Below are 26,142 nucleotides of genomic sequence, written 5' to 3'. Positions count from 1 at the left end.
GTACATCACCAGCCTCACGTAAGGGAGGGGGTAGGACATTCTAACCTAGTAAGACTAATTAATGCTTTTATAGCACCTTATAGTTTATAAAAAGATTTTTATATACACCACTTCTTATTGAATAGTCACTTTGGTTAATGTAGCTGCTGTTTGTTCATATTTTCAGGGAGCTTAAGAGTTGCTTTTGCTCGTCATTCATATTTTCATAATTTTTTTCATTGATTGGCCCTACAAATAATCATGGAAAACCAGCTTTGTCATACCAAATGCTAGGGATACTGAAATTAGTTATAGTCACTGTCCTCAAGGGGATCTCAGCATTGAAGGTAGGGAGATGGAAAGACAAATAAAACCTGATTTTAATACAATAAGTTAATTGTTATGAGAGGTAACAAGTGTATTATGGTTTCTAACACAAATTGAAAGAATTTAAGAAAAGAGTAAGTCTAGTCCTAACTCTAGAAGACTCAACAACCGAACTGAGTCTTGAAGATTATCCAGAATTGTCCAGGCAAAGACATAGGAGAAGAAAAGCCTTTCAGGGAGTAGGAGTAGATAAATACATAGGGGCATAGCACATTCAGTCAAATCTAAGTAGTTTGTCATGGTTGTATCAAAGTGGGTGAGGAATCAAAGAAAGGTAGGACTGAAGAGGTAAACCGAGTCAGATCATGAAGAGCTTACTGTGTACTTTCTTTCAACATCTTTCAGTCACACTGTGGTTTAGTTCTCCTAAACTACCCTTTGGATAATCCAAAGGAATTTTTTCACTAAAGAGAAAGAAACAAGCAGCTTGGGTGGCCCATGACTGGAGTTGCACACTGAGGGAAAAGTTCTCTGGATACGGCAAGAAAGCAGTCCTCAATTTTATTCCATTTGCCCCTGCTCTGTTCAGAGCTGCAGCAGACCAGATAACACTTTCCAGTATTGTGGGCTGCTATGGCTCTCATTCAGACCTAATCTCTAAAGATTATGATTTGGACTGGTTGAAAATTAGTAATTAAGTTAATTTGTATTTCATAGAGCACAAGTAAGAGCAAAAGTATTCTGAAGCTATGTTTGCAGTGAACAAGGATGGTTTCCAACATAATAAAATACACCTCTAATCCTAGAATACTTTCTCTCCATTGTTTCCTTGTATCCCTTTTCTTATTCTCTGGATCTCTCTCTCCTCAACTCAATTTGGCAAAGATTCACTGAACTCCAACTATGTGTCAGACACTCTGCTGGATGCTAAAGATACAAAAATGAATAAAACACTAAGCTTGTCCACAAAGAACTCACTATCACATAAACAGATCATTGTGTTGAGTCCAGTAATAAAGACATCCACAGAACTGAAAGAAGGCATGGAGGGGAGACAGATGCCCAATATAATCTAGAGGGTAAGAGAAGGATTTCTGGAAAAGGAAATATTCACCTCAGTCTCAAAGGATAAATATGAGTTCAGTCAAGAAAAGGAGGGAAAGCGGAGGAGAGGCAATTGCAGTAGGAGTAGACAGCATAAATGAAGACTAGGAGGAGGAATGCCATAATGTGTGAATGGAACTGCATACAGATCAGTATTGCAGGAACTGAAGTTGAGGGACAGAAATGGTTAGGACGTTGGAGAAGTAAACAGGGGTCAAATCACGGGAGGGCCATGAACTTTACTTACAGGACGGGAAGACACTGAAAAGCTTTAAGCAAAGGAGTGAAAAGGTCAAATTTGCATTTTAAATAGTTCATTCAAGTGATTAAGTGGAGGGCCGGCCCGTGGCTTGGCGGTTGAGTACGCACGTGCTCCACTGCTGGCAGCTCGGGTTCGGACCCCGGGTGCGCACCAACGCACCGCTTCTCCGGCCATGCTGAGGCCGCGTCCCACATACAGCAACTAGAAGGATGTGCAACTATGACATACAACTATCTACTGGGGCTTTGGGGAAAAAGAAAAAAAAAAAACAAAAGGTTATTAAGTGGAAATCACGATGAGACCTGCAGATGTTCTAGGTGAAAGCTACTGAGAACTTGAAATAGGCAACCATTACTGTCCTCAGTTGAGATAGAGAATATGAGAAGAGCTGGAATATGAAGGAAAGATAAGGAATTCAATACTCAAACAAATGACCTTGAGTTACCTTTAACCACCCAGATGGAGATGTACAGCAGGCAACTGAACATATGTCTGAAGATCAGGAAAAACTTCTGCGTTAAACGTCAAGATTTGGGAACTGATTGCATTTAGGAGGTAACGGACATCTTGAGAGTGGATGGACCAGGGAGAACGTGCAGAGGGAAAAAAGAAGTGGGCAGAAAATGGAGCCCTGAGGAACACTTACATTTAATGAAGTAAGCAAAGGAAAAGAACAAGAAGAATGAGAAGGAACTTTAAAAAGACAGGTATGAAGAGAACAAAGAATGCAGTGTTCAGAAGCCAAAGGACCTCCAAATGGAAGATAAATAGTGTCAAACCAATCAGTGAAGGTATAGACTGACACCTTCCTTTGGATTTAGCAATTAGGTAACCTAGCAAGAACAATTTCAGTGTTATGGAGAAGGTGGAAGCCCAATGTCATGCAGGAGGGCAAACATGGGATAAGGAAGTAGAGACAAGAGTGAGATTTCTCCATCATGTCTGGAAGGGTGATTAAGGAGGTGAGTAGTAGTTTTCCTCGTTTCTTTATTTACAAGGATGGAGCAACTATTAGAACAAGCAATCAGTAGAAAATAAGAGTATGAACAGGAGGAAAAAGAAGGGATGAAATTTAGAGCAAGCTTACGGAGAAGGCAGGAGGGGATGGGTCTTCTTTAAACAATAGTACCCTCATCCTCTGAGAATGGAATAAAGAAAATGAATGTTGCGGTAAATGAGAAAAGCAGAACAAGAGCATTCTAAAGGCAACTGTGTAATAATAGCACAGAATCCTGAAAGTCAAGTAGGTGTTCAGGGAGAGGGTAATCCAGAGTATAGAAAAGTTTAGAATTGAGAGAGCAGTGAGAAATGAGTCTAAAAAGATAAGCTGGAGCAGGTTGTGAAAAAGCCTAATGAGCAACAGTGTATTAGAGAAGAAGGTTAAGAAGGAAATTAACTCGAAAAGATCTGTGAATGATTTTATTTTGTTTAAGAATACTCTGAAAGCAATGTGAAAGATGGATTGGACAGGATAGGGGAAAAGAATACTACCTTAAAAGGCACCCCTTTTTAAAGCCATTCTGTATATTTCTCTTTCCTTCATTCCCCTCTGTAACAACTCTTCCTTAATTAGTCACAAGTGAAATTGAAGTAGAGCTATTTTAGAATTCATTCCACTTATTAAATAAAATAAAGACTTATGTGGTCCTATCCCTAATTGTTAAATATAGCTAAATCAAATGGGAATGTTTCTCTCTTATTAAAAAGAAAAAAAAAGCCTAAATCATATTGCCTTTTAAAAACTATCAAAGCAAGCCTTCAGTAATTGTCTTTGAGCCAGTAGCCCTCAATTAATTAAAATAATAATAATCCCCATCCCTGAAATGTGCAAAAAAGACAATCGCCTGCACAATAAAATTTGGGGAACTCAAAAAAGGAACCAAGATAGGTTGGGTACCCAGAGCTGGAAACAGAGAAGGATGCAACAATCACTAGTATGGCTCTTTACGATTTACAAAGTACTTTTATAGAAGCTTATTTTATTCAGTTCTCATAACAGTGCTATGAAATATACATATTGTTATCCCCATTTTACAGATAAGGAAACTAATTTTTGTCTGTGTTATTCCAGAACCTAGAACAGTATCTGGCATATAGTAGGTCTCCAATGAAAACGTGTCAAACGGCAGGGGTGGGAGGCCCAGAGAGGTTATGTAACTCTGATAGGGTCATATGGTTAACGGTGGAGCCAGATCTCAACCCTAGGTCTTCTGACCCTCAGTCCTATATTTTTCACATTGTTTCATGCTGCTGAAAAGGGGAAAAGGGTGGAGTGGCTGAATATAACCATAATCTGCTTTACCATGTTACATGAACCAATTAAAATTTCAGAAATCCCTGCTCTCAAGCAACAAACACCACGGCCAGCATACTTCCTCCTATTCTTAGTCATGCTGCATGAGCATCCTTAGAGTTCAGGGATCTGTGGTATTCGCTCACTTTATTCTCTCCATAGGACATTTGCCCTATTCTAAGCTACTTCCTCCTACTGCACTGAAGTAGTATCTGCAGAATATAAAAGCCTTCTATACCATCCTCTCCTCTCTCCAAAAAGCTATGTGTAGCCTTCTGGTACTCAATTGCATCTATGTAGGAAGCTAAAATAAACGATGATAATGCCACCCAATGAGTATGCAGAGGTCTCACTCACAAGATTTAGAGGGGCACACATAGTGTGAGTGCCATTAACCATATAAAAAACAGGATGTAACTCTCCATCCTGAGGCATTTAACCATTCCTGCATTTAACCATGCCCTCACTCTATGCAATAGATATGATCCTGAAAAAGCTGTTTGTATATAAAATGTTTGTAAATTTTTGTTATTTCAAAAGCAGTGGGGCACTTACTATTTAAATGAATCATGTGGTAAATCCTTTTGCAAAAGAAACAATCTTTTACGTAAGAAAAAATAATCTCCTAATTTTTCTGCTGGCAAATTTATCTTTTTTTTGTAGAACCCAATCTATCAATCTGGGTTCAGAGCCTGATACTTCACTTTATTAGCTATTTAATATTGGACAAGTAACTATTTTTATCAGTCTGTTTATTCATCTATGAAATATTCTATTTATTGCTCAGTATCACTGTGAAGATAAAATGAGACAACAGGTACGAATATGTTCTGTAAACTCTACAGCACAGTGCACATGGCAGGGATCAAGAAACAAATGCTGCTAAGCCAACACTTACACATACGTATACAAAAGTTCTTAGATCTATTAAGGAGAGAGGAGTTCAACCACAAGTTCCCAATTCCCATCACTGAGGAAGAAAACACACACAGCAGGCATTACAGAATTAGCTCCTTTTTTCAGGATACCACATGGTAGCAATACTGTAAGAAAGAGGTACTGAATGGAGAGTACTCGAAGATGAGCTTTTCATCCAAGGTAATGTTTAGTCATTGATTGACCTATGCTTCTTCTTCCAAAGATTTACAAGCATTACCACACAGAATAAATTATAGAACTAAAGTTTTTGAAAGAAAATGGCACAAAAACTGTAACATGGAATAATGTACTGCTGTAAAGGATCTTAGAGAATGTCTGTTTCAATCCTCTCATTTGAAAGATTTTAGAAAATCAAAATCCAAAGAGGCAAAGTGGTTTACCTAAGAATACATGGTGGCACATTTTTAATGGTACAAATATTTCTAACCACAACGTCTTCATTCCTCAAGACAGCCCACTTCTATTCCCATAGCACCCTATGCATACTAATTACTATACTATACTAAAATCCTACTTAAGTGTGTGTCCTCTCCCCTACTGGACTGGAAGATCCCAGTAGACAAGGCCTATGCTCAACTTATCCTTATATCCCCAGCACCTGGCTTGTGTCAAATGCTCAGCTGCACGGAACATATCTCAATTAAAACTGTTTTGTAAATTTGAGGGTAATGTATGCAATTCTGGAAAACTTGCTATTTAGGCCTCCATTACTTTTTGCTTAGCAAGATACTGAAAAGGCTAATGTAACTACAGATCTGAACTTGGGTTCAGAAAGACAGTAAGTAATCTTAGACAGGGACACTAAGATAAAAACGGGTCCCTGAAAGGAAGATCATCATTATAGCACAGTCCTATTGACTTTATTATACTGTTGGATTTTGATGACTAGGTCAAGAGTCTCCTTCAACCATTTTACAATGACCTTTGCTGAAACAACAATAACACAAACAAGACAGTGAAATTACTGGTGTGGCTATAGTGTGATATGCTCATGTGGTTCTTTTTCAAGCACTTACTAACAACTCCACAATGAATCTTTAAAATAAGTAGACACAAACATTATCTTTTAAAAGAAAAAGGATTAAATGTGAGGGATCTACTCAAAGAGTGACTTCAGAGTAGAAAGAAATTAGAATTGGAGTCAGAAGATATAAGTTCTAGTCTCCATTCTCTCACTAACTTGTTATTTGACCTTGGCAAATCATTCCATTTCTCTGGGCTAGATGATCCCTCAGGTTCCTTCAAGTTCAAATGTTATAATTATAAAATCAAAAGTCCCTATCAGTCCTTGAGCGAGTCAGGGACGGAAAAAGATAAAAGTTAGAAAGATTGATGGTAAAACAGAGGGATACTGTGGTACTGCGGTATAGTGGAAAAAAACCTTGGTAGAGAGACTAAAGTTCTAGATTCTAGTTCTGGTTCTGTCATTAACTAGTTGAGTAACCTTAGACACATCACTTTCCCCTTTAGATAAAGATTTCCCACACTTATAAAGTAACCCAGATGATCTTCCAGCTCTAATAACCTAGAATTCTAAACTATAGGCTACTGCTGCTAGGAACCACGAAATTCTATGGAATCAGTATGTTTATGTTAGTCAGAAACAGGACATATAGATAAAATGTTTAGCAGAGAGAAGCCTCAAACCTCACTTGAGCTTCCCCTCACAAGTTTCAATTAAGTATTTTCTAGAGCCACTCACAAGCACTGGTCCAGACCACTGTACTTTGAATTCCCCTATTCTTAATGAAATGCCCAAAGACTGACCAGAAAAGAATGGAAACAGGTGCTGCCTAGATAATGCATCAATCCAATCTCTTCGTCTCCCTCTTTTCTACCACTGTCCTTTCCTTATACTATCCACTGTCTGGACTTAGCCAACTCTCTCTCTTTTGACTCAAATTCTTCAAGGCTCTGTTCAAATCTCACTACTTCCATGAAGCATTCCCTTCCCACTCTAGCCCACATCCATCTCCCACTCTTAAACTTCTATAGTACTACATTGCTATGGTAGAGATTAAATGATATTTGTAAAGAGCTTAGACCAACATGTGGTATATAGCAGTTGCTCAATAAATGATAGTAGTGGGTGTTGTTGCCACACCTTTAGCACTAATCACATATCCTTTAGTTCAGTGCAGCTTAAATTTAAGATGCACGTGAATCACCTGGTTATCTTATTCAAATACAAATTACTATTCAGTAGGTGTGAGGTGGGACCTGATAACCTGTAGTTAAAAAGCTCCTGGTTGATGCCAGTGCTGTTGATTCAAGGACCATACTTTGAACACAAAAGGTAGTTTTCAGTAAACTTTAAAAAAAAAGTGATTTATCTCATCTATCCAACTGGATAGAAAGATCTTACAAGACAGACACTATGTCTCATTTTTCTTAGTATATATACCCTATATATGAGAAGGTGCTCAATAAAGACCTGAGGATTTATCATATCTGCAATCTCTAGAAAATCTAGATAATCTCTAGAACACCTGTGCTAAAGTGATTTTCAAATCAAACACTGAGACATGCTAGGATGAAAAAGTTCACTTGGTCACCGGAATTGGAATCGCTAGAATAGAAGCAGGGGACAAACTGAGAGACTAACTTACCTCTTCATCAGTGAGAGTGCAATACACACAAAAAACAACATATACAAATGGATGCTTGTTCCTTGTTTAAGCACAAAGATCATTAAAGTGCAGTCTTAACTGCACTTCAAATTTAGGTATGAACCTTAAAAGAAGACATGCATTTCAGGCAATATATATATTTTTAAAAACTAATAATAATTACTAATAAGGTACATAATGAGCTTGATTTCATGTTTTTAGTGGAGCAGATACATTTTTCAATGATCCTTTAGTATGCAATTAATCTAAAGATCTCAGGCAACCAATGAAACACATTTCAAGCAAAAAAGAGAGGGAAGCACCCTCCAATTTTCCCAACAACCTTGTCAGGATAAGGTCCCCAAATTCCATTGCCCAAAATTACACTGATAGAAATTCAAAGGACTCTGCTGTGTAGTAAGGATTCTCTGAGAAGCTGCCTATTTTAAGCCCTTCTTTTAAATCTCCAATTATTTAAATACTTATCAAAACCTTCTCTTTTTTTAGCATTCTATAATTCAGATGGGACCAATATTCTCAAATTCTACTGGGAGGCTACACTCTGACTTCCTATTCAAGCACCAGGAAAATAATATTGGGCATATATGACACCTGCTCACTGAATACTATTATGGGTAGCTTAAACTGTGAGACCAATTTACTCAAGTCAGCCTTTAGAGCAAAAAGCACCTTTTTAAGTCACTGTGCTTGTCATAAGCGGGCACCTGCTCCTTAACTCATAGAGACCTTTCAACAAAACCACTCATCAATATTTAACTGACATGTTTGTAACAAATTTAGACACGTTAGAAGAGGACAAACTCTGCAATTCTGAGAATTGCTATTAAGTACAGAAACACAGAAGCACAGAACTGCTGTCAAGCTCTAGACTCAAACTGGGTTTATGAGTTTTAATAAGTCAATGTTATTACTTCAGAGAAAATCAGAAAACAGTTGGGAGTCAGCCCATAGGAAAGTGGCTTCTATTACTTCCATCAGAAGTCTAGTCTCCAGGGCAAGGCAAACTCTCCAGTTCATGCCAGGCAGTCAGTCTTCCTGGAGAATAGTACTATCCAAGGAGAGTTTCAAATCTCAAGCTACTGAAGCAGTTAGAACTAAACATAAATCTACAGCAGCTTCATCCTACCCATACAGACGAGTATCCTCCTACCTGCAAGTACCTAACTGATAATCAGGTATTACCAAAACGAATGCCTTCGACAGGACAGGAGATCAGGCCAAAGTGCAGGAGGGTCAGATTCTTGCATAAAAACTGAAGCACCAATATCATTCTCATTTCTCCCCTCCTTTTCCTGGCCTTTCTTCAAAACTCATCTTGTGTGAAGCTTTCTCCAATAACTCTGGCTCTCACTAATCACTCCTTTTACCGAATGCCTGAAACACTAGTCTCAACTAATAACTCTAGATTCCTTTTTGTTAACTGTTTCATGTTTCCATTTTGTCTCCCAATTTTGAGTGTGAATTCTCTGTAAGGCCCCTACACTGCCGAGCCCTTAGAGGGAGCCAAGTATTAATATTGCTAATAATATAATAGTGAGGCAATATAACATACTGAGGTGGCAATAGTGGAGTCAAATGGGCCTAAGTTCAAATACTGGTTCTACCATTTGCTGGCTGTATGACTGCAAACACATGACTTTTTCTAAGCCTCAGTTTTGCGGTGAGAATTCAACGAGATATATATTAGAGCACCTAGTACAGGGTTTGGCATATAATGGATGCTCAGTAAAGCTTAGTTACCTTCCCTTCCCACTTAATAACTTCCAACTTGTTAACCTGAATCGAGTTAGAGTAATTCTCCTAGGGGGCTGCCAACGACCCATCATATACTGGTACTTTCCCCATTACACTCTTGCTTGTGCCTTTGTCATTTCCTAACAAAAGTCTCCTCAGATATTCTACTCCATTGTCCTGAAAAAAAGCTAACTACACAAGTCACCCAAATAACTATTCAGAACAGTCACATTAGGGGCCAGCAGGAGGGCATCTCCAGATCTACATCTCATTTCCATCACACCCACGCCAGCACTCTCTCCCTCGGGGCTCCCAGTGAGAAAATGATAGAGAGAAAAGCAGTGAAGCAGCCAAAAGAGGACATGGAGATAAACAGCTCTGTGGTCCCTCTGTGCCTCCCTTTGGGAGGAAACACTCAGGTTCAGTCTCCAACCTCAACTCTTGTGAGAAAAAAACAAACAAAGAAACCCATCCCGTATTCCAGAAGAATAAAGAACCCAGATTCCTTGCCTCTTCATTTCTGTAAGCCTTCACCGGCCAATTCCATCACCACCACCCACCCCAGCCCTCCCCTGGGTCAACTTTCTTCTACATAAAATAGAACCTCTTTAAATTTATTTGTCTTAAATGGACCTCATTCATGCTTTTTCCAAGAGGTAACATTTTCCCCCAGACTTCACCATTCTAAGTTCGAATACCCCTTAAAAAAATAATAATTCTTGAAGTTCCCTGTCTAATACAATAAGGTGGATCTCTTTTTATTTGTGTCCCTTTAATGATCCAGAATATTTTACCTCGGTCATCACCTTTAAAGCCCCCATCACTTCCTCCCCCAACACATATACCAAAAAAACAAATTAAAAAATCCACAAATTCCCCCTCCACCGCCCGGATGCACAAAATACAAAAATTTTATTATTCTTAGACTTCACCACGCTCCATAGGAACAAGCCCATATACACTTGGGCTCCCACATCTGTGACTTGATCAACCCCGATGTCAATATTGACATCAGCCTTCATCGGGCGAGGTGAAAAAAACCCTTATCACCCTCTCCTCCTCCAAAACACCCATTTCCATTCCACATTCTCCCCGTGCCTCATAAAGTAGAACCTTGCTTACTGGCCTTAATGTCCCTTCGGCGACCTAGGGCCATTTTCACCTCAGCTTTTATGTGTCTAGACTGAAAAGTCTGTCCCCTCCGTACCCCCCCCAAAAAAAACTCTATTTCTTAAGACTCTTCCCTGCTGCATAAAGTAGCTCCTTCTTTTATGTCTCTTCGGTGATTTGAGACAACTGAAGAGATATTTTACCTCAGGATTCACCTTTCAGGGCCGACCACTTGCACCCCCGGCCCCCAAACACACACACACGCTCATCCCGTCTCCCCGCTGCGGGACCACGCAGACCCTCCTTTTTAGTGGTCTGAAAGGTTTCCTCGGCGCCCTGGGACCCCCTTCTCCGCGGCCTCCAGCTGCCCGGCAGGCCCCGGGAGCGCCGAGCGGCGGCGGCGGCCCGGCACCTACCAGTCGGTGTGCGGCTCGTCGACGACCAGCAGCACCTTGGCCTTCCTGGCGGCGGCGGGCGCGGGCGCGGGCGCGTCCACCAGGCCGGCCGAGGCGGCGGTCTGCTTCACGGCTTGGGACAGCGAGCTGAAGAAGCTGCTGCCCACCGACGGCGCCGCGGCCGGCTGCGGCGCGGGCTGCGGCGCGGGCGCCGGGGCCGGCGGCTGCCTCCGCTCGGGCCCGGGCGAGGCGGCGGGGGGCGCCGACGAGGCCGAGGCCGAGGCCGCGCCCGGGCCGGGGGGCGGCGGCGGCGGCGGCTGCTGGGGCTCCGGCCGCTGCAGGTCGGTCATGTAGCCATTGGGCAGGTTGGCGATGAAGCTGCTGTCGGACAGCCGGCGCCGCAGGAAGTTCATCATCTGGCTTGAGGGGCTGGGGGCGCGCGAGGCGGCGGGGCCGGGGGCGCGGAACACAAGACGGAGGCAGCGGTGGCTAACCGGCTGAGGCGACCGAGCTCGGTCCGCCGTTCGCGAGCCCAGAGGACAGCCGCGGCGGACTGGGCCGGGAGGGCCCGGCTGCGCGAGGCTCCGCGCCAGGGAGCGGGCGGGGCCAGGGGCGGGGCCACGGATCGGCCCGCCCCTCTCCGCAGAGCCGGCGCCGCCCCCGACTCGCCGCCTGCGCGCCCGCGCCTAGCGGCGGGTCTCGCTGGTCTCGGGAGCTAGGGGCGGGGGAGAGCCCGCTCTTCTGCAACCTGAGCGTGGCTATGTGGGGGGCGCGTGGGAGTCAGTCCTGCTCCCCGAGAATGAGGAAAAGTGAGCCGAGAGCCCCTACCACCTTTTTGGTTGGGGAGAAAAGAGTCATGTCCCACCCGAGATGGAGGCAAAGGAAACCGTCCGCACTCCCTTTAGAGGGAAGAGAAGTGTCAGCCCCCCTAACCTGAGGTGAGAAAAGAGCCATTCCCTTCGTGCGCGCGCACACACAAACTCACACTCAACGCTGTAGTGAGAAAAAAAAGAACCACCTCCTTTCCCAAAGCTGGGAGAAAGATGCCAGCTCCCCAACCCCTAGGTGAGGGAGGAAGAACACACACAGACCAAAAAGAACTACCCTTTCCTCAGTGCTGCAGGAGAAAGACATTTCCCCCATCTCAAGGTGAGGAAGACAAGACCTAGTAGGCAGAGGGTCATCTCTATTTTGGGAAGGAGGGGGGAAACATCCACTCTACCCTATCTTGGAAGGAGGTGCGGGGGGCATTTTTGGCGCCTGCACTTTAGGGATGGCTCACCTAAGAGCACTACTTCTCTCCCCCTCCTCATCGACCAGAAAAGGGAAACCATATGTAAAGCTGGAGAACCCTCTGCAGGACCCCCGAGTAGGATATGTAAGGCCCCCTCACCTCTTCGGTGTTTGCCTCCCTGACCAGCCTTGGTGCATCCTGTGTAATACCAAGAAGGTCATCTCTTCAAGATCTTTCTATTTGTTTTTTCCAGTTCATTCATTGCCCAGATCTGCCTCGACCTCCATGAAGACTTCTCTAATTACCACCTTGCCATGTGCACTCCCTAAATCTTGTGTGACCCCTCCACCTTTGTTTTTGCCTCACATGAGATATACTTAATCCCTGTGTTGTACTGGAGCAGGATGCAGAAGATACACTTTGCAGTCAGACCACTCTGGGTGATGTGTGACCTTGGGCAAATTAGCCCTCTGAGCCTCTTTTCCTCAGCTGATAAAAGGAGCTAAATAACACTTTTCAAAGTTGTTAGAGTAAATGAGATCATGTAGGTAAAGCACCTGGCACACAGTAGATATTCTAGTGGTGGTGCTGAATTCTTATCCTTATTTGAACTAGTTCTCCATAATTATTGGGCTGAATGGAATCAATGAGTGGTTTGTCACTGTTATTGGCAGGCAGTTGTTGCTTCCTACATCACAGCTGGCATTCAGCTTGGGACTGGAGGTGCACAATCCAGCTCTGAGCCAGATACCCAGTGATGTCCAAGAGGTCTTCAGCCAACTGTAATAATACAGTGGTCTTCCGTCTCCCATGTGCCAAGCAGTGGTAAGAGCTGGATAGAGTGATATGAATGGAAAGTGGCCCCGGTCTTTGGGAAGTTCACAATCTATGTGGGCTAGAGGAGAGAGTGGGGAGGATAGACACAGGAACAATTAACCACAATAAGATATGAGAAATGCTCAATACAGTTGGGCAAGGTGGTTTAGGAACACCAAGGGGTGAGGGATTCTGCCTGTGAGGCTTAGGGATAGCTTCTCAGAGGAGGTGATGTTTGAGAAGAGTCTTGAGGCAGCTGTAAGAGTTTACCAGCAGAGAAGTGGGGAAAGCACTCAGGCAGAGAAGGCCTGGAGGAATACTAGTTGAGGACTCCTCCATTCCTGGAGCCTTCCCTCAGTCCTCCAGGGTGGGCTAAGTGTTTCATCGCCTGTGGTTAGCTTTGTCATAGCCCCTGAGGAAATTATAAAAAAAATTCTGGTTACTAGAATGTAAGCTTTTCAATGGTAAGATTATGTCTTAGCCATCTTTGGACCCCAACACCAAACACAGCACCTAGCACAGAGCAAGGACTCAGCTGTTCGAGAATTGAATTGTGCTCTTGACCCACTCAATTCTTGTGTCTATTGGAGAATAAAACTAAGTCATTAATAACTAAATAAATTTAATTTAATGTAGTGCCCTTGCCAGAAGTATTTTTTGGAGAATCAGAGGAATCTTTTCCAAAGGCATGAATCTCTAATGATGGGATTTCGGATACTGTTCATGTTAGTTTTTTTGGATGATCGCGTTATCTCTTTGTATATTTCACTAAGTAATTCCCCCTAACCATTAAGCTTGTAGTGTACGTATAATATTTAAAAATCAACCAATTCACAAACATGCTCCGAGTACCTAGTACGTGCAAGGCATTATGCTGGGCACTGGAGGGTAAAGAAGATTTAAGAATTAATAAAACCCAAGTTCTGCCCTTAAGAGGACAACTCTTGATAAACGTGTGAACACATAACTAGCAATAGCAGAGCAGTCTGTGAGTGACCAGAAAGTGGAGCAGGCAGTGAGTGTTAAAGGAGCTAGAGGAAGAACAGATCTCTGGGGGTAGGAGAAGATTTCATAGGGGAAGTAGGGCTCAGGCCTTATAAAATGGGTAGAATTCAGAGAACCAGGACAGGGAGGAGAAGGCAATCAAGACAGAGAGGATAGCAAGAGCAAGTCAGGGAAGCTGGACTGGATAAGTTACAAGAACGCATAGATCAACTCCTTGAAGGCAAAGACCTTAGCTGTGTTATCACTATATTCGTTGATCCTTAGAATAGCACCTGGCATGTAGTATGCACTCAAATATTTGTAAGAGAGGCTCTGAGAGGCTGTTGTTAGTGCCTATCCAGCTTTCTTTTTAGATGGCAAGCACCTCAAGCATCCTGTCTTCTGCTTCTCTCAGAATGATCTACAAAGCCTTATATAAACATCCAGCACATATTTGGTGTCCCAATCTTGGGTGCTAGATCAGAATGTTCCCAGAGAACTGCTTAGCTATAGATTTCTTCATTGATACAATGGAGGCCCACAAGACAATTAAAAATATTTATCAAATGTTCCATTAATTTATTAAGTTGTTCTCTGGTAGCTTCTAATAAGAATCTACTCTTATGGAAGAACAGATTATTTTCTTATATTTGGGCATGGGTGGTCATTAATCAGTTGTATGTGATCAGAAGATTTTCATTAGCTGGCACAACTCTAAATCACATCTGCTTAAACCAGTACTCTCCATGTTCCTCTGAATCCTTGCCAAGAAGTGTCTTTGCAGCATGCAAAGATACTGTATTATAAATGGGCTTGGGTTTTTAATGAGCTGAAATGAAAATCTTTCCCTTTTCCTAACTTGTGGATCCAGGTTCCAGATGCAGGGAGAATATAGCACTGTTAGTTTCTCTTCTGTCCTGCCTTTTCTCTGGAATTGAAGGGGGAGCAGTATTTGGAAGTGCTACAAAATATAAAATTCTGGTGCAGTTAGGGTCTTTTCTACCCATCTCCTTCTGAGACAAACCAGCCATTCTCCATCTCCAAGTGGAAGGCATTTCTCCCACAGCAATCAGTGAGGGGGTCTCCTCTTCACTGGAGGAGACTAAGCCAGCTGTCAGAATCTCAGAGGTCTCTTCCAGTTCTAGAAGCCCAGGACTCTCTGAGGTCCTTTGTGTAATCTTTATCTTCTCACTGAATTGTAAACACAAGTAAACATCTGGCAACTGCACATGAAAGAATCCTCCTAAAATCAGGAACCAATTTAAATGCTTTATTACCTCTCTGATTTCTCTCTCCCCCTGAGCAGCAATGCAGAAGAGAAAGCTCACAGAGAGAAAGGCTGGGTATGAGACTGAGGAGCAATTGAAGTGCCTTCTGCAGGCAGAGCTCAAAAACGTAGCCTAAAGGAAAACCTGGCGCACTGAGCCACCTGGCAAAACACTTGTTGTCTGGGTGTCCTTCCAAACAAGGAAGTTTGCTGGAACATGCCACCCTTGGCCCTTGCTCATTTCTCAGGATCAGGGACCCCTTTCAGACCCACCTGCCCTAAAGAGAAATAGAAAAATTTGAGATTCAGAAACTGTGGGTTCTAGTCCCGGATCCATCACTAATTGGCTTTGCAATTTTCAACAACTTGCTCAGCTCTTTGGGCCTCTTATGTAAACAGGGAGTGATAGGCCTGGCTTGGGCCTCTCATGAGATAATATAGGAACACTTTGAAAGTGACAGCTTTTCCAGAAGAGGCATAATTATTGCCTTGCATACCATCTTGTTACCCTTCATTTGGAGAACCCGGTTGAATTGAGAGTTTGTCGTCTCCATTCAGGTGGCCTTCTTGACAATCAGGCCTTCCTCCTACACCTCTGTAGAGAGGACAGCTGTGTCCCCAACTTTGAATTCTCCAAAGGTGGCCATGTCAGCTGGGCCAGTTTGCTATAATTAGGAATCACACAAATGTAAGTTCAGTTCCTAAATCTGCCTCATGGTAACTGTGTAACTTGAAACGAGTCACTTGCAGCATCAGTTTCCTCATCTGTAAAAGAATGGTGATTATTATCATAATGACCTTGAAGGACTATTGTGAGGACTAAACTAAATCAAGTATATAAGTGTATTTTACAAGCTGTAAAGCACTGTGCAAATGTTAGCTATTAATATTTGTGACACCTAGGGAATCACAGAGCTCGCCAGCGTCACAATTAAAATACAAAAAAGGACTCTCCCCACACATACTTATCCCAACGTTACACACCCAAGAGAATTCATGGAAGACATGAGGTCGACTCTCTGCAGCTTCTGCCAGGCTTAGTCATACCCGCTAAAATAGATGCAACAACCACTTCAGCTAATGGCTTCTACCTTCCTGGGTGACCTTGAACAACGCACTTAACTTCCCTCTCCAGGCTTCCGTTTCCTGGCCTGGAAAATGAGGGAGAGGGAGCTGAGCGGGGTGATCCCCAAGGTCTAGTGTTGTGAGATTCTCTGAGTGGAGCCCAACAGGGGGAAACAAGCACCTGATGTCACCAGGCTGAGCTAGGGAATACAGGGGCCGAGTCTGGGGAGCAAACACTGAGTACTGACAGATGGTTTTAGGAAGAGAGAGAGAGAAGCAGAGGCACCCGGGAGAAACACAGGTGGCATGAATTCTAATTCCAAGTCTGCTCCTGACTTAAGGGAGTCAGGAATGGTCCCATTGCCAAGTCTCCATTTCTGTAACAGTACTGGGGACACAATAGTAACTACAACTCATTAGATGCTGACCACATGCCAGAAACCACCCAAACAATATCTCATTTAATCGCCACAAGGGAAGCGTCATATCCTGTTTTTACCAGGGAAGCAATTAGACTGCAGAGAGGTTAGACTAACATGGGATCTTAGAACTAAAAAGTTGCAGAGCTGGGAAGCAGGTCTAGTTGCCTGTATAGCCCATGAGATTCCCCATTAGGGTACACTAACAGGCCCCTTAGAAAGGTGCCATCTATGAGCAGCTTGCCTAATAAACATATTTAACAGAAGCCGTAGAAGAAATAATGTGCCCTCCTGGACTCTCCTTGTAAGCTTCCTTGTCATCTCCCTTTGCCCAGAGTCCTGCAGACATAGGAGGCTTGGTGCAGCAGTATCATGTATAAATATTCCCGCCCAAGGAACAAGCTAGCCTCAAGCAAGAAAAATCTAGCTGATGAGACACCCCTGCCCCCAGACACCCCATTCCTACTCCCACCCAGCTTGGACTACAGCTCCGCACAGAGCAGCTCTGGCCTCTTGCGGGATGCGGGTGTATCAGCTGTTACCATGGTGATAGAGGAAGGTTTCTGTCATGCACACAGGAGCAGCACAGAGTGGGTTTCCCCCGCCCAGGGAAACTCAGAGGATTCGTCAGAGATTGTTTTCTAGCAGCATCCGCCCACCACCTCGTGGATAAGAGAAAGAGTATCCCTTCTACTTAGCATTCGGCCCACCCCAAGGCCAGGGCTGAGCTTTCTGTACCAAGTCAATGCGGAAGGCAACCCCTTGCCTCTACCTCTGGTACAGTTCATCTTCAAGGAAGAGATATTTACAAGATGCTATTGAATGGCTGTTGTGTTTATAGAAAGAGTGGGCAGCCCCTGACTCCCCAGTCTTACTTGGCCACTCCTAGATTGTGGACCAATTAGATCTTTAGCATCAGACCCATGTGGGTTTATCCTCTGCCTCAGCCACTTATTAGCAAGGTGATGTCATGCAATTTCTTTAATGAGACAGTTTATTTATCTGTAAAGTGGGATTAATCACTCTTTGCAGAATTATTGAAGAAAATTAAGTGAGATCATGTATAAATAGCACCCTGTCCAGGGTCTGGCACATGGTAGGTACAGATCCATGATAGCAATTGTTTTAAAGAAAGAAATGTAATGAAACATATGTTCTGATTTGGAGATAGATAAATATTTGAATCCTTGGCTCACCACTTAATAGCTTAAGAACTATGTAATATTCTGAAGTCAATTTTATTTTGAGTCTGTTTCCTCATATGTAACAATGAAGAGGTCAAGATGAGATTCATAGACTCAGGACCTATAAGATTCTATGTGAGGGTTTTATTTTGAATGTACGGTTATAATTTGTCTGCTGGGAACCTGAGGATTTGGGCCAAAAAGAAAAGAAGAAGACATCTTCTTCTTTATTGGTGAAATGGCATAAGGCATTAATGGCATTACTCCTTAATGTAAGTATCTGTACGTTAAGAAGAACCTTTCCCCTACCCCCACCCCTGACACCACATTGTATGAGTTCCTGCATGGCTGTCCCCAGAGAAAGATTCTTTAGTGCCAGGGCCAGCTCTGAGCACATGGCCCCTTTCTTCTTCTCTTGAAAACAGCCAGCTCCAGGGATCAGAGGAAAACACAGTCACAGTCCAAGGTCAAACACTTCACTGTTGTGTTAATGAGTGTGATTCAACCTGAAAGCCCATCAGCACTCTCTCTCCATCCCCTCCTCTTCACCTTGCACGTCTGCAGGACTCTGCCAGAGCTAGAGGCCCTCTGGAGGGCTGAAGACGCATGGTTGGCTTGCCTGTCCCCTGTTCCTGATCAGGAGTGAGTCAGTATTCCTAGTTCTTGGTTTTTATCTTCTCCCTACACTGTCAGTGTCAAGAGAATGTCTTTTCTCATCTCCAAAATAGCATCTGGTCCATTTGAAGCAGGCTAGCAGTAGACTTTCTGCCAGCACCTTCATTTCATGGAAGATGGAAGGCATCCCCCATCCAATTATCTAAAAGTCCCCTTGACTGATGATTCAGCCAACCCCTCCATCATGAGCCAGTCCTGGGTATCCTAAAGTCACCTTGAACAGATCAATAGTAATGATCGCTTCACACCTTGCCTTGAATTCTTACAACAGCTCTACAAGGGAGGAATTATACCCTCATTTAAACAAATGAGGAAGCAGAGGCTCAAAGAAGGGAAGAGAATTCTGCAAGGTCACACGGCCTGTCACAGAAGAGCTGAGATTCAAACTGTAATTCTCAACTTTAGGAGGAAGAGTTGAACACTCACTTGCCGCTTGCTTTTCCTACAGGCCATACTGAACGCTTCGGAAAGTGCTGGGGATTAGAGAGCATGGCGGCCAAGGGTTCCAGAAAATCAGCCCCTGTGTCATCTCTAGTGTGCCTCCAAGCCTATAGCCAAGCTGTTCCCTCCGCTTGGGATACCCTTCCCTGTGCCTTGCAGCACGGTGCAGTGGAACAACCACAGACTTTGTGGTAGACAGAGCTGTTTTGGAATCCTGACTGTGCCACTTGCAGCTTTATGATCTCAGACAATTTATCTAATCTCCCTGAGGTTTTCTTCCTCTGTAAAGTACGGCTGTCTATTTCATAGTGTTGTCATGAAGATTCAAGTTTAAAGGGTCTAGCATGGTGCCTGGCAGTTAGCAGGTGCTCGTGATTATAACCACCAGTCCTTCCAAATGCAGCTCAGGCACCACTGCCACTGGGAAGCCCTCCCTGACTGTGCCTCTCTGCCCTAACGTTCATTCATTATTTTCTTTCTCCATACAACAAATATTTAAAATACATAAATAACTCAATCATAGTACTCAGCACACGATATTGTAATTATCGAGTCATGCTCTGTTTCCATCATTAGACTGGGATCTTTCTGAGGGCAGAGATTTCTACTGAGTCATGTCTGAGTCCTGAATGCCTAGTCTGGGGCCTGGCAAGAGGAAGGAAGAGAGAAAGAAAAAGGAAAGAATAGAAGAAAGGACAGAAGAAAAAGAAAACAAGTCACAAGAGTGCATATGAAAACCTGCTCCCCAAAATATGACCCATCAGTATCCAGGCAGACAGGAAAAGACCTGGTCCTTCCCCAGCCTCCTCTGCAAATGCCTCCCAGTTCCCCCACTGACAGGAGCCAACAACAGGACTAGAATATCAATGACCTCCTGAATAGGAAGCCTCAGATGAGCCCCGCTTTGAGAGTGGAGACAGCAAGTGGTGAGTGGTAAGGCGCAGCTGAAGAAAGGAAAATTCCGTCTGTGCAGCCACTGGGGATTGACAGCCATCCCAGGCCTGGTAACAGCGTGTGCGGGCTGTTGGCCGAGCTCCGCCCACCTCCAGTAACTGCGGCTGCAGCCCAGGCAACAGCTCTGCCTGGCAGATGATGAAGGCAGCTACAACTCAGCAGGAAGGCAGGAGACTCACCCAGGTGGAGGGGCCTGAGCCCGAGAGCTCATAAGAGCTGGAGCTTGGAGCCCCAAGCCTAGTGCAAAAGTCCCAGGGAGGAGGAGAGGCAGGTCTTCTTTCTCCCTGCTCCCCAGACAGTGCCCCTGCCCACCGCCAAATCATCTGAGGGACTTTTTAAAAATTCCATTCAAATCCCACCATCCTTCCTCCACAGAGGGTAAAGCCTCTTGGTAGCCAGGTATTCATGATTCTCTGTACTACGTTTCTAGCTCGTCTCCTAGCTTTTCTTGAACTGCTCTGCAGCCATACTCAACTCTTTCTGTTCCCCAAACAAGGCATGCTCTGTCATACCTCTGTGCCTTTGTTGATGCTATTCCCTCTTTTGGGAATGCACACTGCCCATGCTTTGCTGTATCAGGGTCAGTTTCCCAGAAGCAGATCCTGAGACTAGAATTTGAGTGCAAGAAATTTGCTTAAGAGGTGATCCCAGAAAGCACCAGTGGGGACATGGACAAGTGAGACTGGGAAGGGAAGGAAGCCAAAGGTGCATTAGTGAGCAGGTTACCACTTTGGGCAGGTGGGGTCCAGTCCCACTGAGCGATGCTGGTAGATATTGTAGAACACAGCTTGGAGCTGTCCCACTCAATGGGTGAGAAAGCCAGGGCATTCATCTGCCAAATCCCATTCAAGATTGGCTGAGTACTGCTCCTGGGAGCGCCAACTGCCCCAGCAGCCTGCCCTATGCAAAAGCCAGGCCTGTCAGTCCACCAGAGCTACCTCTCAAGTAGAGAGTTACAGGGTACTGGTACCATCTGATACCCTTGCCAAACTAGCTAACAACTCCTTATCTTTCAAGACCCAACTCAAAAGCCAATACTTCTAACCCCAAATAAATTTCACAGCCCCCTCTTCTGTATTCCCAAGTCATGTTGAACACAACTCTATTGAATAGTTATCCTTACTTCTTATAATGACTTTCTGCCTATCTTCCCCCACTGTATTGGGGGCTCTTCTAGGGCAAGAATTTTGACTTTATTCATTTCTGTGTCCTCAACTCCCAGCACAGAACGGCACATAGATAGCAGGAGCTCATTAAATAATAGTAATTGGTAGAGAAAGCTAATGAACACTGATGAATTCCAATACCAGCCCAAGATTCCACTTTTCTGGGAGGATACCCAACAGCCTAGTGCTTTTCGTGATTTGAGGAGAAAATAGTGTAACATCTTTAGAAAGTATACTACTGAATGCTGCCTCAATTTCCTCAAGGTGATAAATTTTCAGGACACCAAAGATAAGTCTATCCAAATAGTCTCAGATTGAAGCAACATAAGCTTTACTTGGCCACCTGCCTTGGTGTGGATGGCCACCTCACCTCATCCATATCACAGTGGATGAAAAGGCATTGGATTTATACAGATTTGTAGTTTATGACAATATAACATTGTCAACCTGTTTTAGTATCCATGGCACCCATCCAAGAGGAGCTTAGCTGTGTGGATAGGGCATTCCCTCTGCGAGAACCCTCAGACGCCATCTCTGCCTCAAGGGGTCTGGGTCTTGTCTACAAGCTGGCAGCAGGAACTGGAACCCAAGTCAAATCAGATGTGAAGTTTCCCAAGATAGCCTGAGACGATACTGCCAGAGTGGAGATTTAAAATTGTTGCCAAAACAACATCCAGTTAGGAAATATGAGGAGAGGGAAAAAATATTTATAATAGCCATAAAAAAGAGATTATCCGTCAGAAAACTTAACAAGATGCATGCAAATTCTATTTGAAAAAAATTAACATGACTAAGGGACACTAAAGAACACAAAGAAGAAAGGTGTATCATTTTCTTGGGTAGGAAGACTCAACATCATAAAGATGTCATTTTTCCCTAAATTAATCTGTAAATTTAATGCAATTCCAATAGCAAAAATACCAACAGATTTTGGGGGAGACAAATTGATTCTGAAATTCATATGGAAAAATAAAGAATCAGGAATAGCTTAGAGAATTCTGAAAACGAAGAGTAGAAAGGGAAGGAGTGGCTCTCCCAGATATGAAAACGTGGTATTAAGCTGCAGTAATTTAAACAGTGTGTTGGGCCGGCCCCATGGCTTAGTGGTTAAGTGCGCGTGCTCCACTGCTAGCGGCCGGGGTTTGGATCCTGGGCGCGCACCGACGAACGGCTTCTCCGGCCATGCTGAGGCCGCGTCCCACATACAGCAACTAGAAGGATGTGCAACTATGACATACAACTATCTAGTGGAGCTTTGGGGAGGGAAAAAAAGGAGGAGGATTGGCAATAGATGTTAGCTCAGGCCGGTCTTCCTCAGCAAAAAGAGGAGGATTAGCACGGATGTTAGCTCAGGGCTGATCTTCCTCACAAAAAAAATAAAAAAATAAACAGTGTGGTACTTGTGCATCAAGAGACACACAGATCGATAAATAGAAAGCTCAGAAATAAACCTAAATCAATCCGGAAATCTAGTATAGAGTAAATGTGGCACGTCAAATCAGTGAGAAACAAGATCATTCAATCAACATGTTGGAATAACTGGATAGTTATCACAGGAAAAACTTAAACTGGATCCATATCTCACACATTACAGCAAAAAAATTTCAGATGGATCAAAAGCAAAACAGTAATAGAAGAAAATGTAGGGGATTTTGTTTATAATCTTGGAGTAAGGAACAGCTGTCTAAGAATGACATATCCCAGTCATAAAATTAAAAAATTGACAAATTTGACTGCCGTAATGTTTCTCCATGGAAAAAACCTCACATACTCAAATGCAAAAGAGAAACTGGGAAAAATACTGGCAATTCATACCACAGGGGTAGGACTTAACATATTAAAAGCTTCTACATATCAATAAGGAAAAAACATAACAATTTTATAGCAAAATAGTTAAGAGACATGAAAGAAAGAAAATACAAATGACTTCTAAACCTCATGCGTAAGAGAACTGTGTGATGGGGAAATGCCGGTATGCTCTTTTGTATCTCTAAATTTTGTACCATGTGCCTATATTAACTAGTTAAAAAACAAGACAAAACCAAACCCAAGCAGGGCCGGCCCCGTGGCTTAGCGGTGAAGTGTGAGTGCTCCGCTGCTGGCGGCCCGGGTTTGGATCCCGGGCGCGCACCAAGGCACCGCTTCTCTGGTCATGCTGAGGCTGCGTCCCCCGTACAGCAACTAGAAGGATGTGCAGCTATGACATACAACTATCTACTGGGGCTTTGGGGGAAAATAAATAAATAAATAGATAAAATTATTAAAAAAACAAAACCCAAGCTCAAAAAAAGAGGAAAGGCAAAGAATTATTTTTTTAATAATAATCAATAAGACCTTGGGTACTAGTTGAAAGGACAACTGTGGGCGTCAAAGGCATACATGAAAAAACAAGTAATAAAGCCGGGAACTGAGAGAGTTAAAAGCAGGATGGGGGAGTATAGTGCGGTGATCAATCACATAGGCTTTACTGTTCAAGTTCCAGACCTACTTTGTGCTAGCTGTGTGACGTTGGCAATTGACTTTGTTCTATGATCATCCATTTTCTCATCTGTGAAACGGGAACAATCACAGTCATTACCTTATATGGTTTTTCTGAGCTTCAAAGAGGTGATGCATGAAAAATGCTTAGGACAATGTCTGGCATATAGTAAATGCATGAATGGCACCTTGCATATGCTTGGAAGAGAGTGAGCGTGACAGCCTAGTGGCTGTGCAGGGTAGGTACAGAGTCCTAGACCTCTGACTTCCCCAACCCGACACCTGTCAGGCTGCGTCTGCACTTCCTACTCACAGTCACAAAGTCACCTCCTTTTATCTCAGAAGATCCATAAGAAACAAATACCCCAAATTCTCTTTTGCAGTTATTCTCTTCATTTCCAAAAGCCTCTGATACCCAAGAATTACGGATTTCTGTTGACTTACAAAGGGCTCTCCAGCCCTGAATTCTCCTGGAAAATTCCATTACGGCTCCAAATATACTAATCTATAATTGTGGCTCAATTTGACTCACAGTAAGAGTTCAGTGTGTGCATTTTGCACTGTGCTGTGGCTATTCCACCCCGGGGACCTTTCTGTAAGACCATCCCACCCACTCATCATATTCCTGCCAGACCTTAAAAGCAAGCTATAAATGGTAGCTGATAACCCTAGGCAATCCCGCAAGGCCAGTCCATTCCCATTGCTATCTGATCCCAACCTACCCCAATCAATCTGTCTCCCAGGTCTGAACTCCTGGCTCCATTCCCAGACTCTGATCCTTGCTTCTGGCCCCTTCGAGATTTTTACATCTGTCTCTCCTCTGGCCTTTGGACCTCAGGGCTCCTGAATAATTTTTGATTTGCATAACCCTTATAGTAGTTAAGGACTGTACCTTTGTTCTCCCATTAAGGGGGACTCAGACAAGGTTGGCCCCCAACGAAATTAAGAAGATAGAAGTTTGCCTCTACTGCCTTCCTGCTCCCATTTCAGGGCCCCAGGCCAGAACTTGATGCTGCTGTTCTCCCCTGGGTACTACCATAATGCTTTACGCTGCCTTTCAATCATCAGTACTCAAGACACCAGATGATAAGGTTTAAAAATGATTCCCTCCACCCTCTTTTGCCATGGGTTGTCTAAGGAGTTTTGAAAACCTGCAATTCCTCCAAGACCCTGTGGAAATTTTTTATTGTGTTATCTTTTCTTGGGCACTTTCTCCTACACTCCATCCACATGGCTGCCATATTTTCATACGACTCACTCTCTTGACTACAGTTAATTGGTTCACCTGACCCAGGTCAAGCCAATCAGAGTCTTTCTCTGGGAGTTGTTTTTTTTTTTTAAAAAAACACCTAGATTAAAGATAGTAACTAGTATTTATGGTGGTAGGAAATTTAAGGTGAAATGCAAGACTTATTCAAAGCCTTTTTTACTACCTGTGTCAGAAAAGCATATACCAAGGTGGGAGTAGACATGGAATAAATTTCTTAGGGAAACACCTGTGAAGGATAAAGGGGAGAGAGCAGGAGTAGGGCAGGGAGACCCTCAGACTGCAATGCAGGTCTGACACCTATGAAAGGAGAGAGGGAAGGAAACAAGTTTGGTTAGGAAGAGTCTCAGACTGCAGCACACTTCTGAGAAAGTCTGGGCCAGGCCTATGGGGATTCACCAAGCCAAAGTCACCCATTAGAGGAATGGAGCAGCATTAGATCCCCACCTGCTCAGTTGTTGGCTAGAAACAGTCTGGGGGACGTGTGGCCTCAGCAATGCTATTGTGGATCCAGAGCGGAGCAACTAGGCCTTTCAGTCCACTCTGCTCCCCACAGCAGGCTCTCTTGAAGGAGTCGGTTAGTCCAGTCCTCTGAGAAGCAGACACTAAAACAGGATTAAATGTGCAAGGATTTTATTAGGCAAATCACCAGTGAGAGAAAATGGGAAGGGGCCAGGGAAGACTGGGAGAGTTATCAGACTGCAATGCAAGTCTGACTCCAGGTGAGGGAGAGGAAGGTAGCATCCTACACTACCATGCAATCAAAAGAAGGTTTGACAAGCTGTTAGGGAGTCCTCAAGCCAATATCAGTCATCAAGGGGTTCTGGTCTTCCAGGAATGGGCCTGCCTTAGTATCTCTAACACACTCAGTCCCTAGCAGGGAGCCCTTATGGAAAGCATAGCCTCAGAGCAAACACGGGCAATGAATTTCAGCAGCTGGGACCCTTGGTCGGTGAAGCGTTCTGTAGCTGCAGGTCTCTCAGACCCATTCTCATGGCCACCTCAAAGAGATGTGAGTGGTGCATTTACATAGCCTCCAACACCATCATACAGAGAGAAAGCTGGTCGGCAGTAAGAACAATATCAATATACTGAGAAAAAGGACGCAGACAGAATCCTGGCACTAAGCCCCTGTTGCCACTTCTTCCTGAAATCCAGATTTCCCTCCTTTTCAAATAGTAGCTGTTCAAATTTTTCTTGGTGAGCCAATTAATTCCTCTTCTTGCTTACACTAGTTTGAGTTGGGTTTCTGTCACTTGCAACCAAAAGAATCCTAATTAATACAGACCTAAAGGAAACAAACTTGAATGGTGAAATTTCAGCATCGTGACAGCAATTAGGGGAAATATTTTTGGTCAGGGAATTCAAATCAAGCCAACTCATTGGGTGTAGATATGAGGAATGCACAGACAAACAAGA

At 43.6% G+C, this 26,142-nt stretch overlaps 1 protein-coding gene and 1 pseudogene across 2 annotated transcripts in view; one reads left to right on the top strand and one right to left on the bottom strand.

Annotated features, from left to right (window-relative positions):
- SYN2 (synapsin II) overlaps positions 1–11,323 on the bottom strand; it is a 224,078-nt gene extending 212,755 nt beyond the window's left edge. The window contains exon 1 of one of the 2 annotated variants that reach the window (XM_087431526.1): positions 10,795–11,323. In XM_087431526.1, the coding sequence (XP_087287652.1) occupies positions 10,795–11,189 (395 nt within the window). In that variant the 5' untranslated portion in view covers positions 11,190–11,323. The remainder of the gene's footprint in view (positions 1–10,794) is intronic. The other variant, XM_087431525.1, reaches the window with a different exon arrangement.
- Positions 11,324–16,839: 5,516 nt separating this feature from the next.
- LOC147917141 (uncharacterized) lies at positions 16,840–20,025 on the top strand (annotated as a pseudogene).
- The last annotated feature ends 6,117 nt before the right edge of the window (positions 20,026–26,142 follow it).

The sequence above is a fragment of the Ceratotherium simum genome, chromosome 5, assembly GCF_057802395.1.
Source record: "Ceratotherium simum simum isolate JZ-2026a chromosome 5, ASM5780239v1, whole genome shotgun sequence".
Taxonomy (NCBI): domain Eukaryota; kingdom Metazoa; phylum Chordata; class Mammalia; order Perissodactyla; family Rhinocerotidae; genus Ceratotherium; species Ceratotherium simum.
This window is presented reverse-complemented; position numbering and strand designations above follow the sequence as displayed.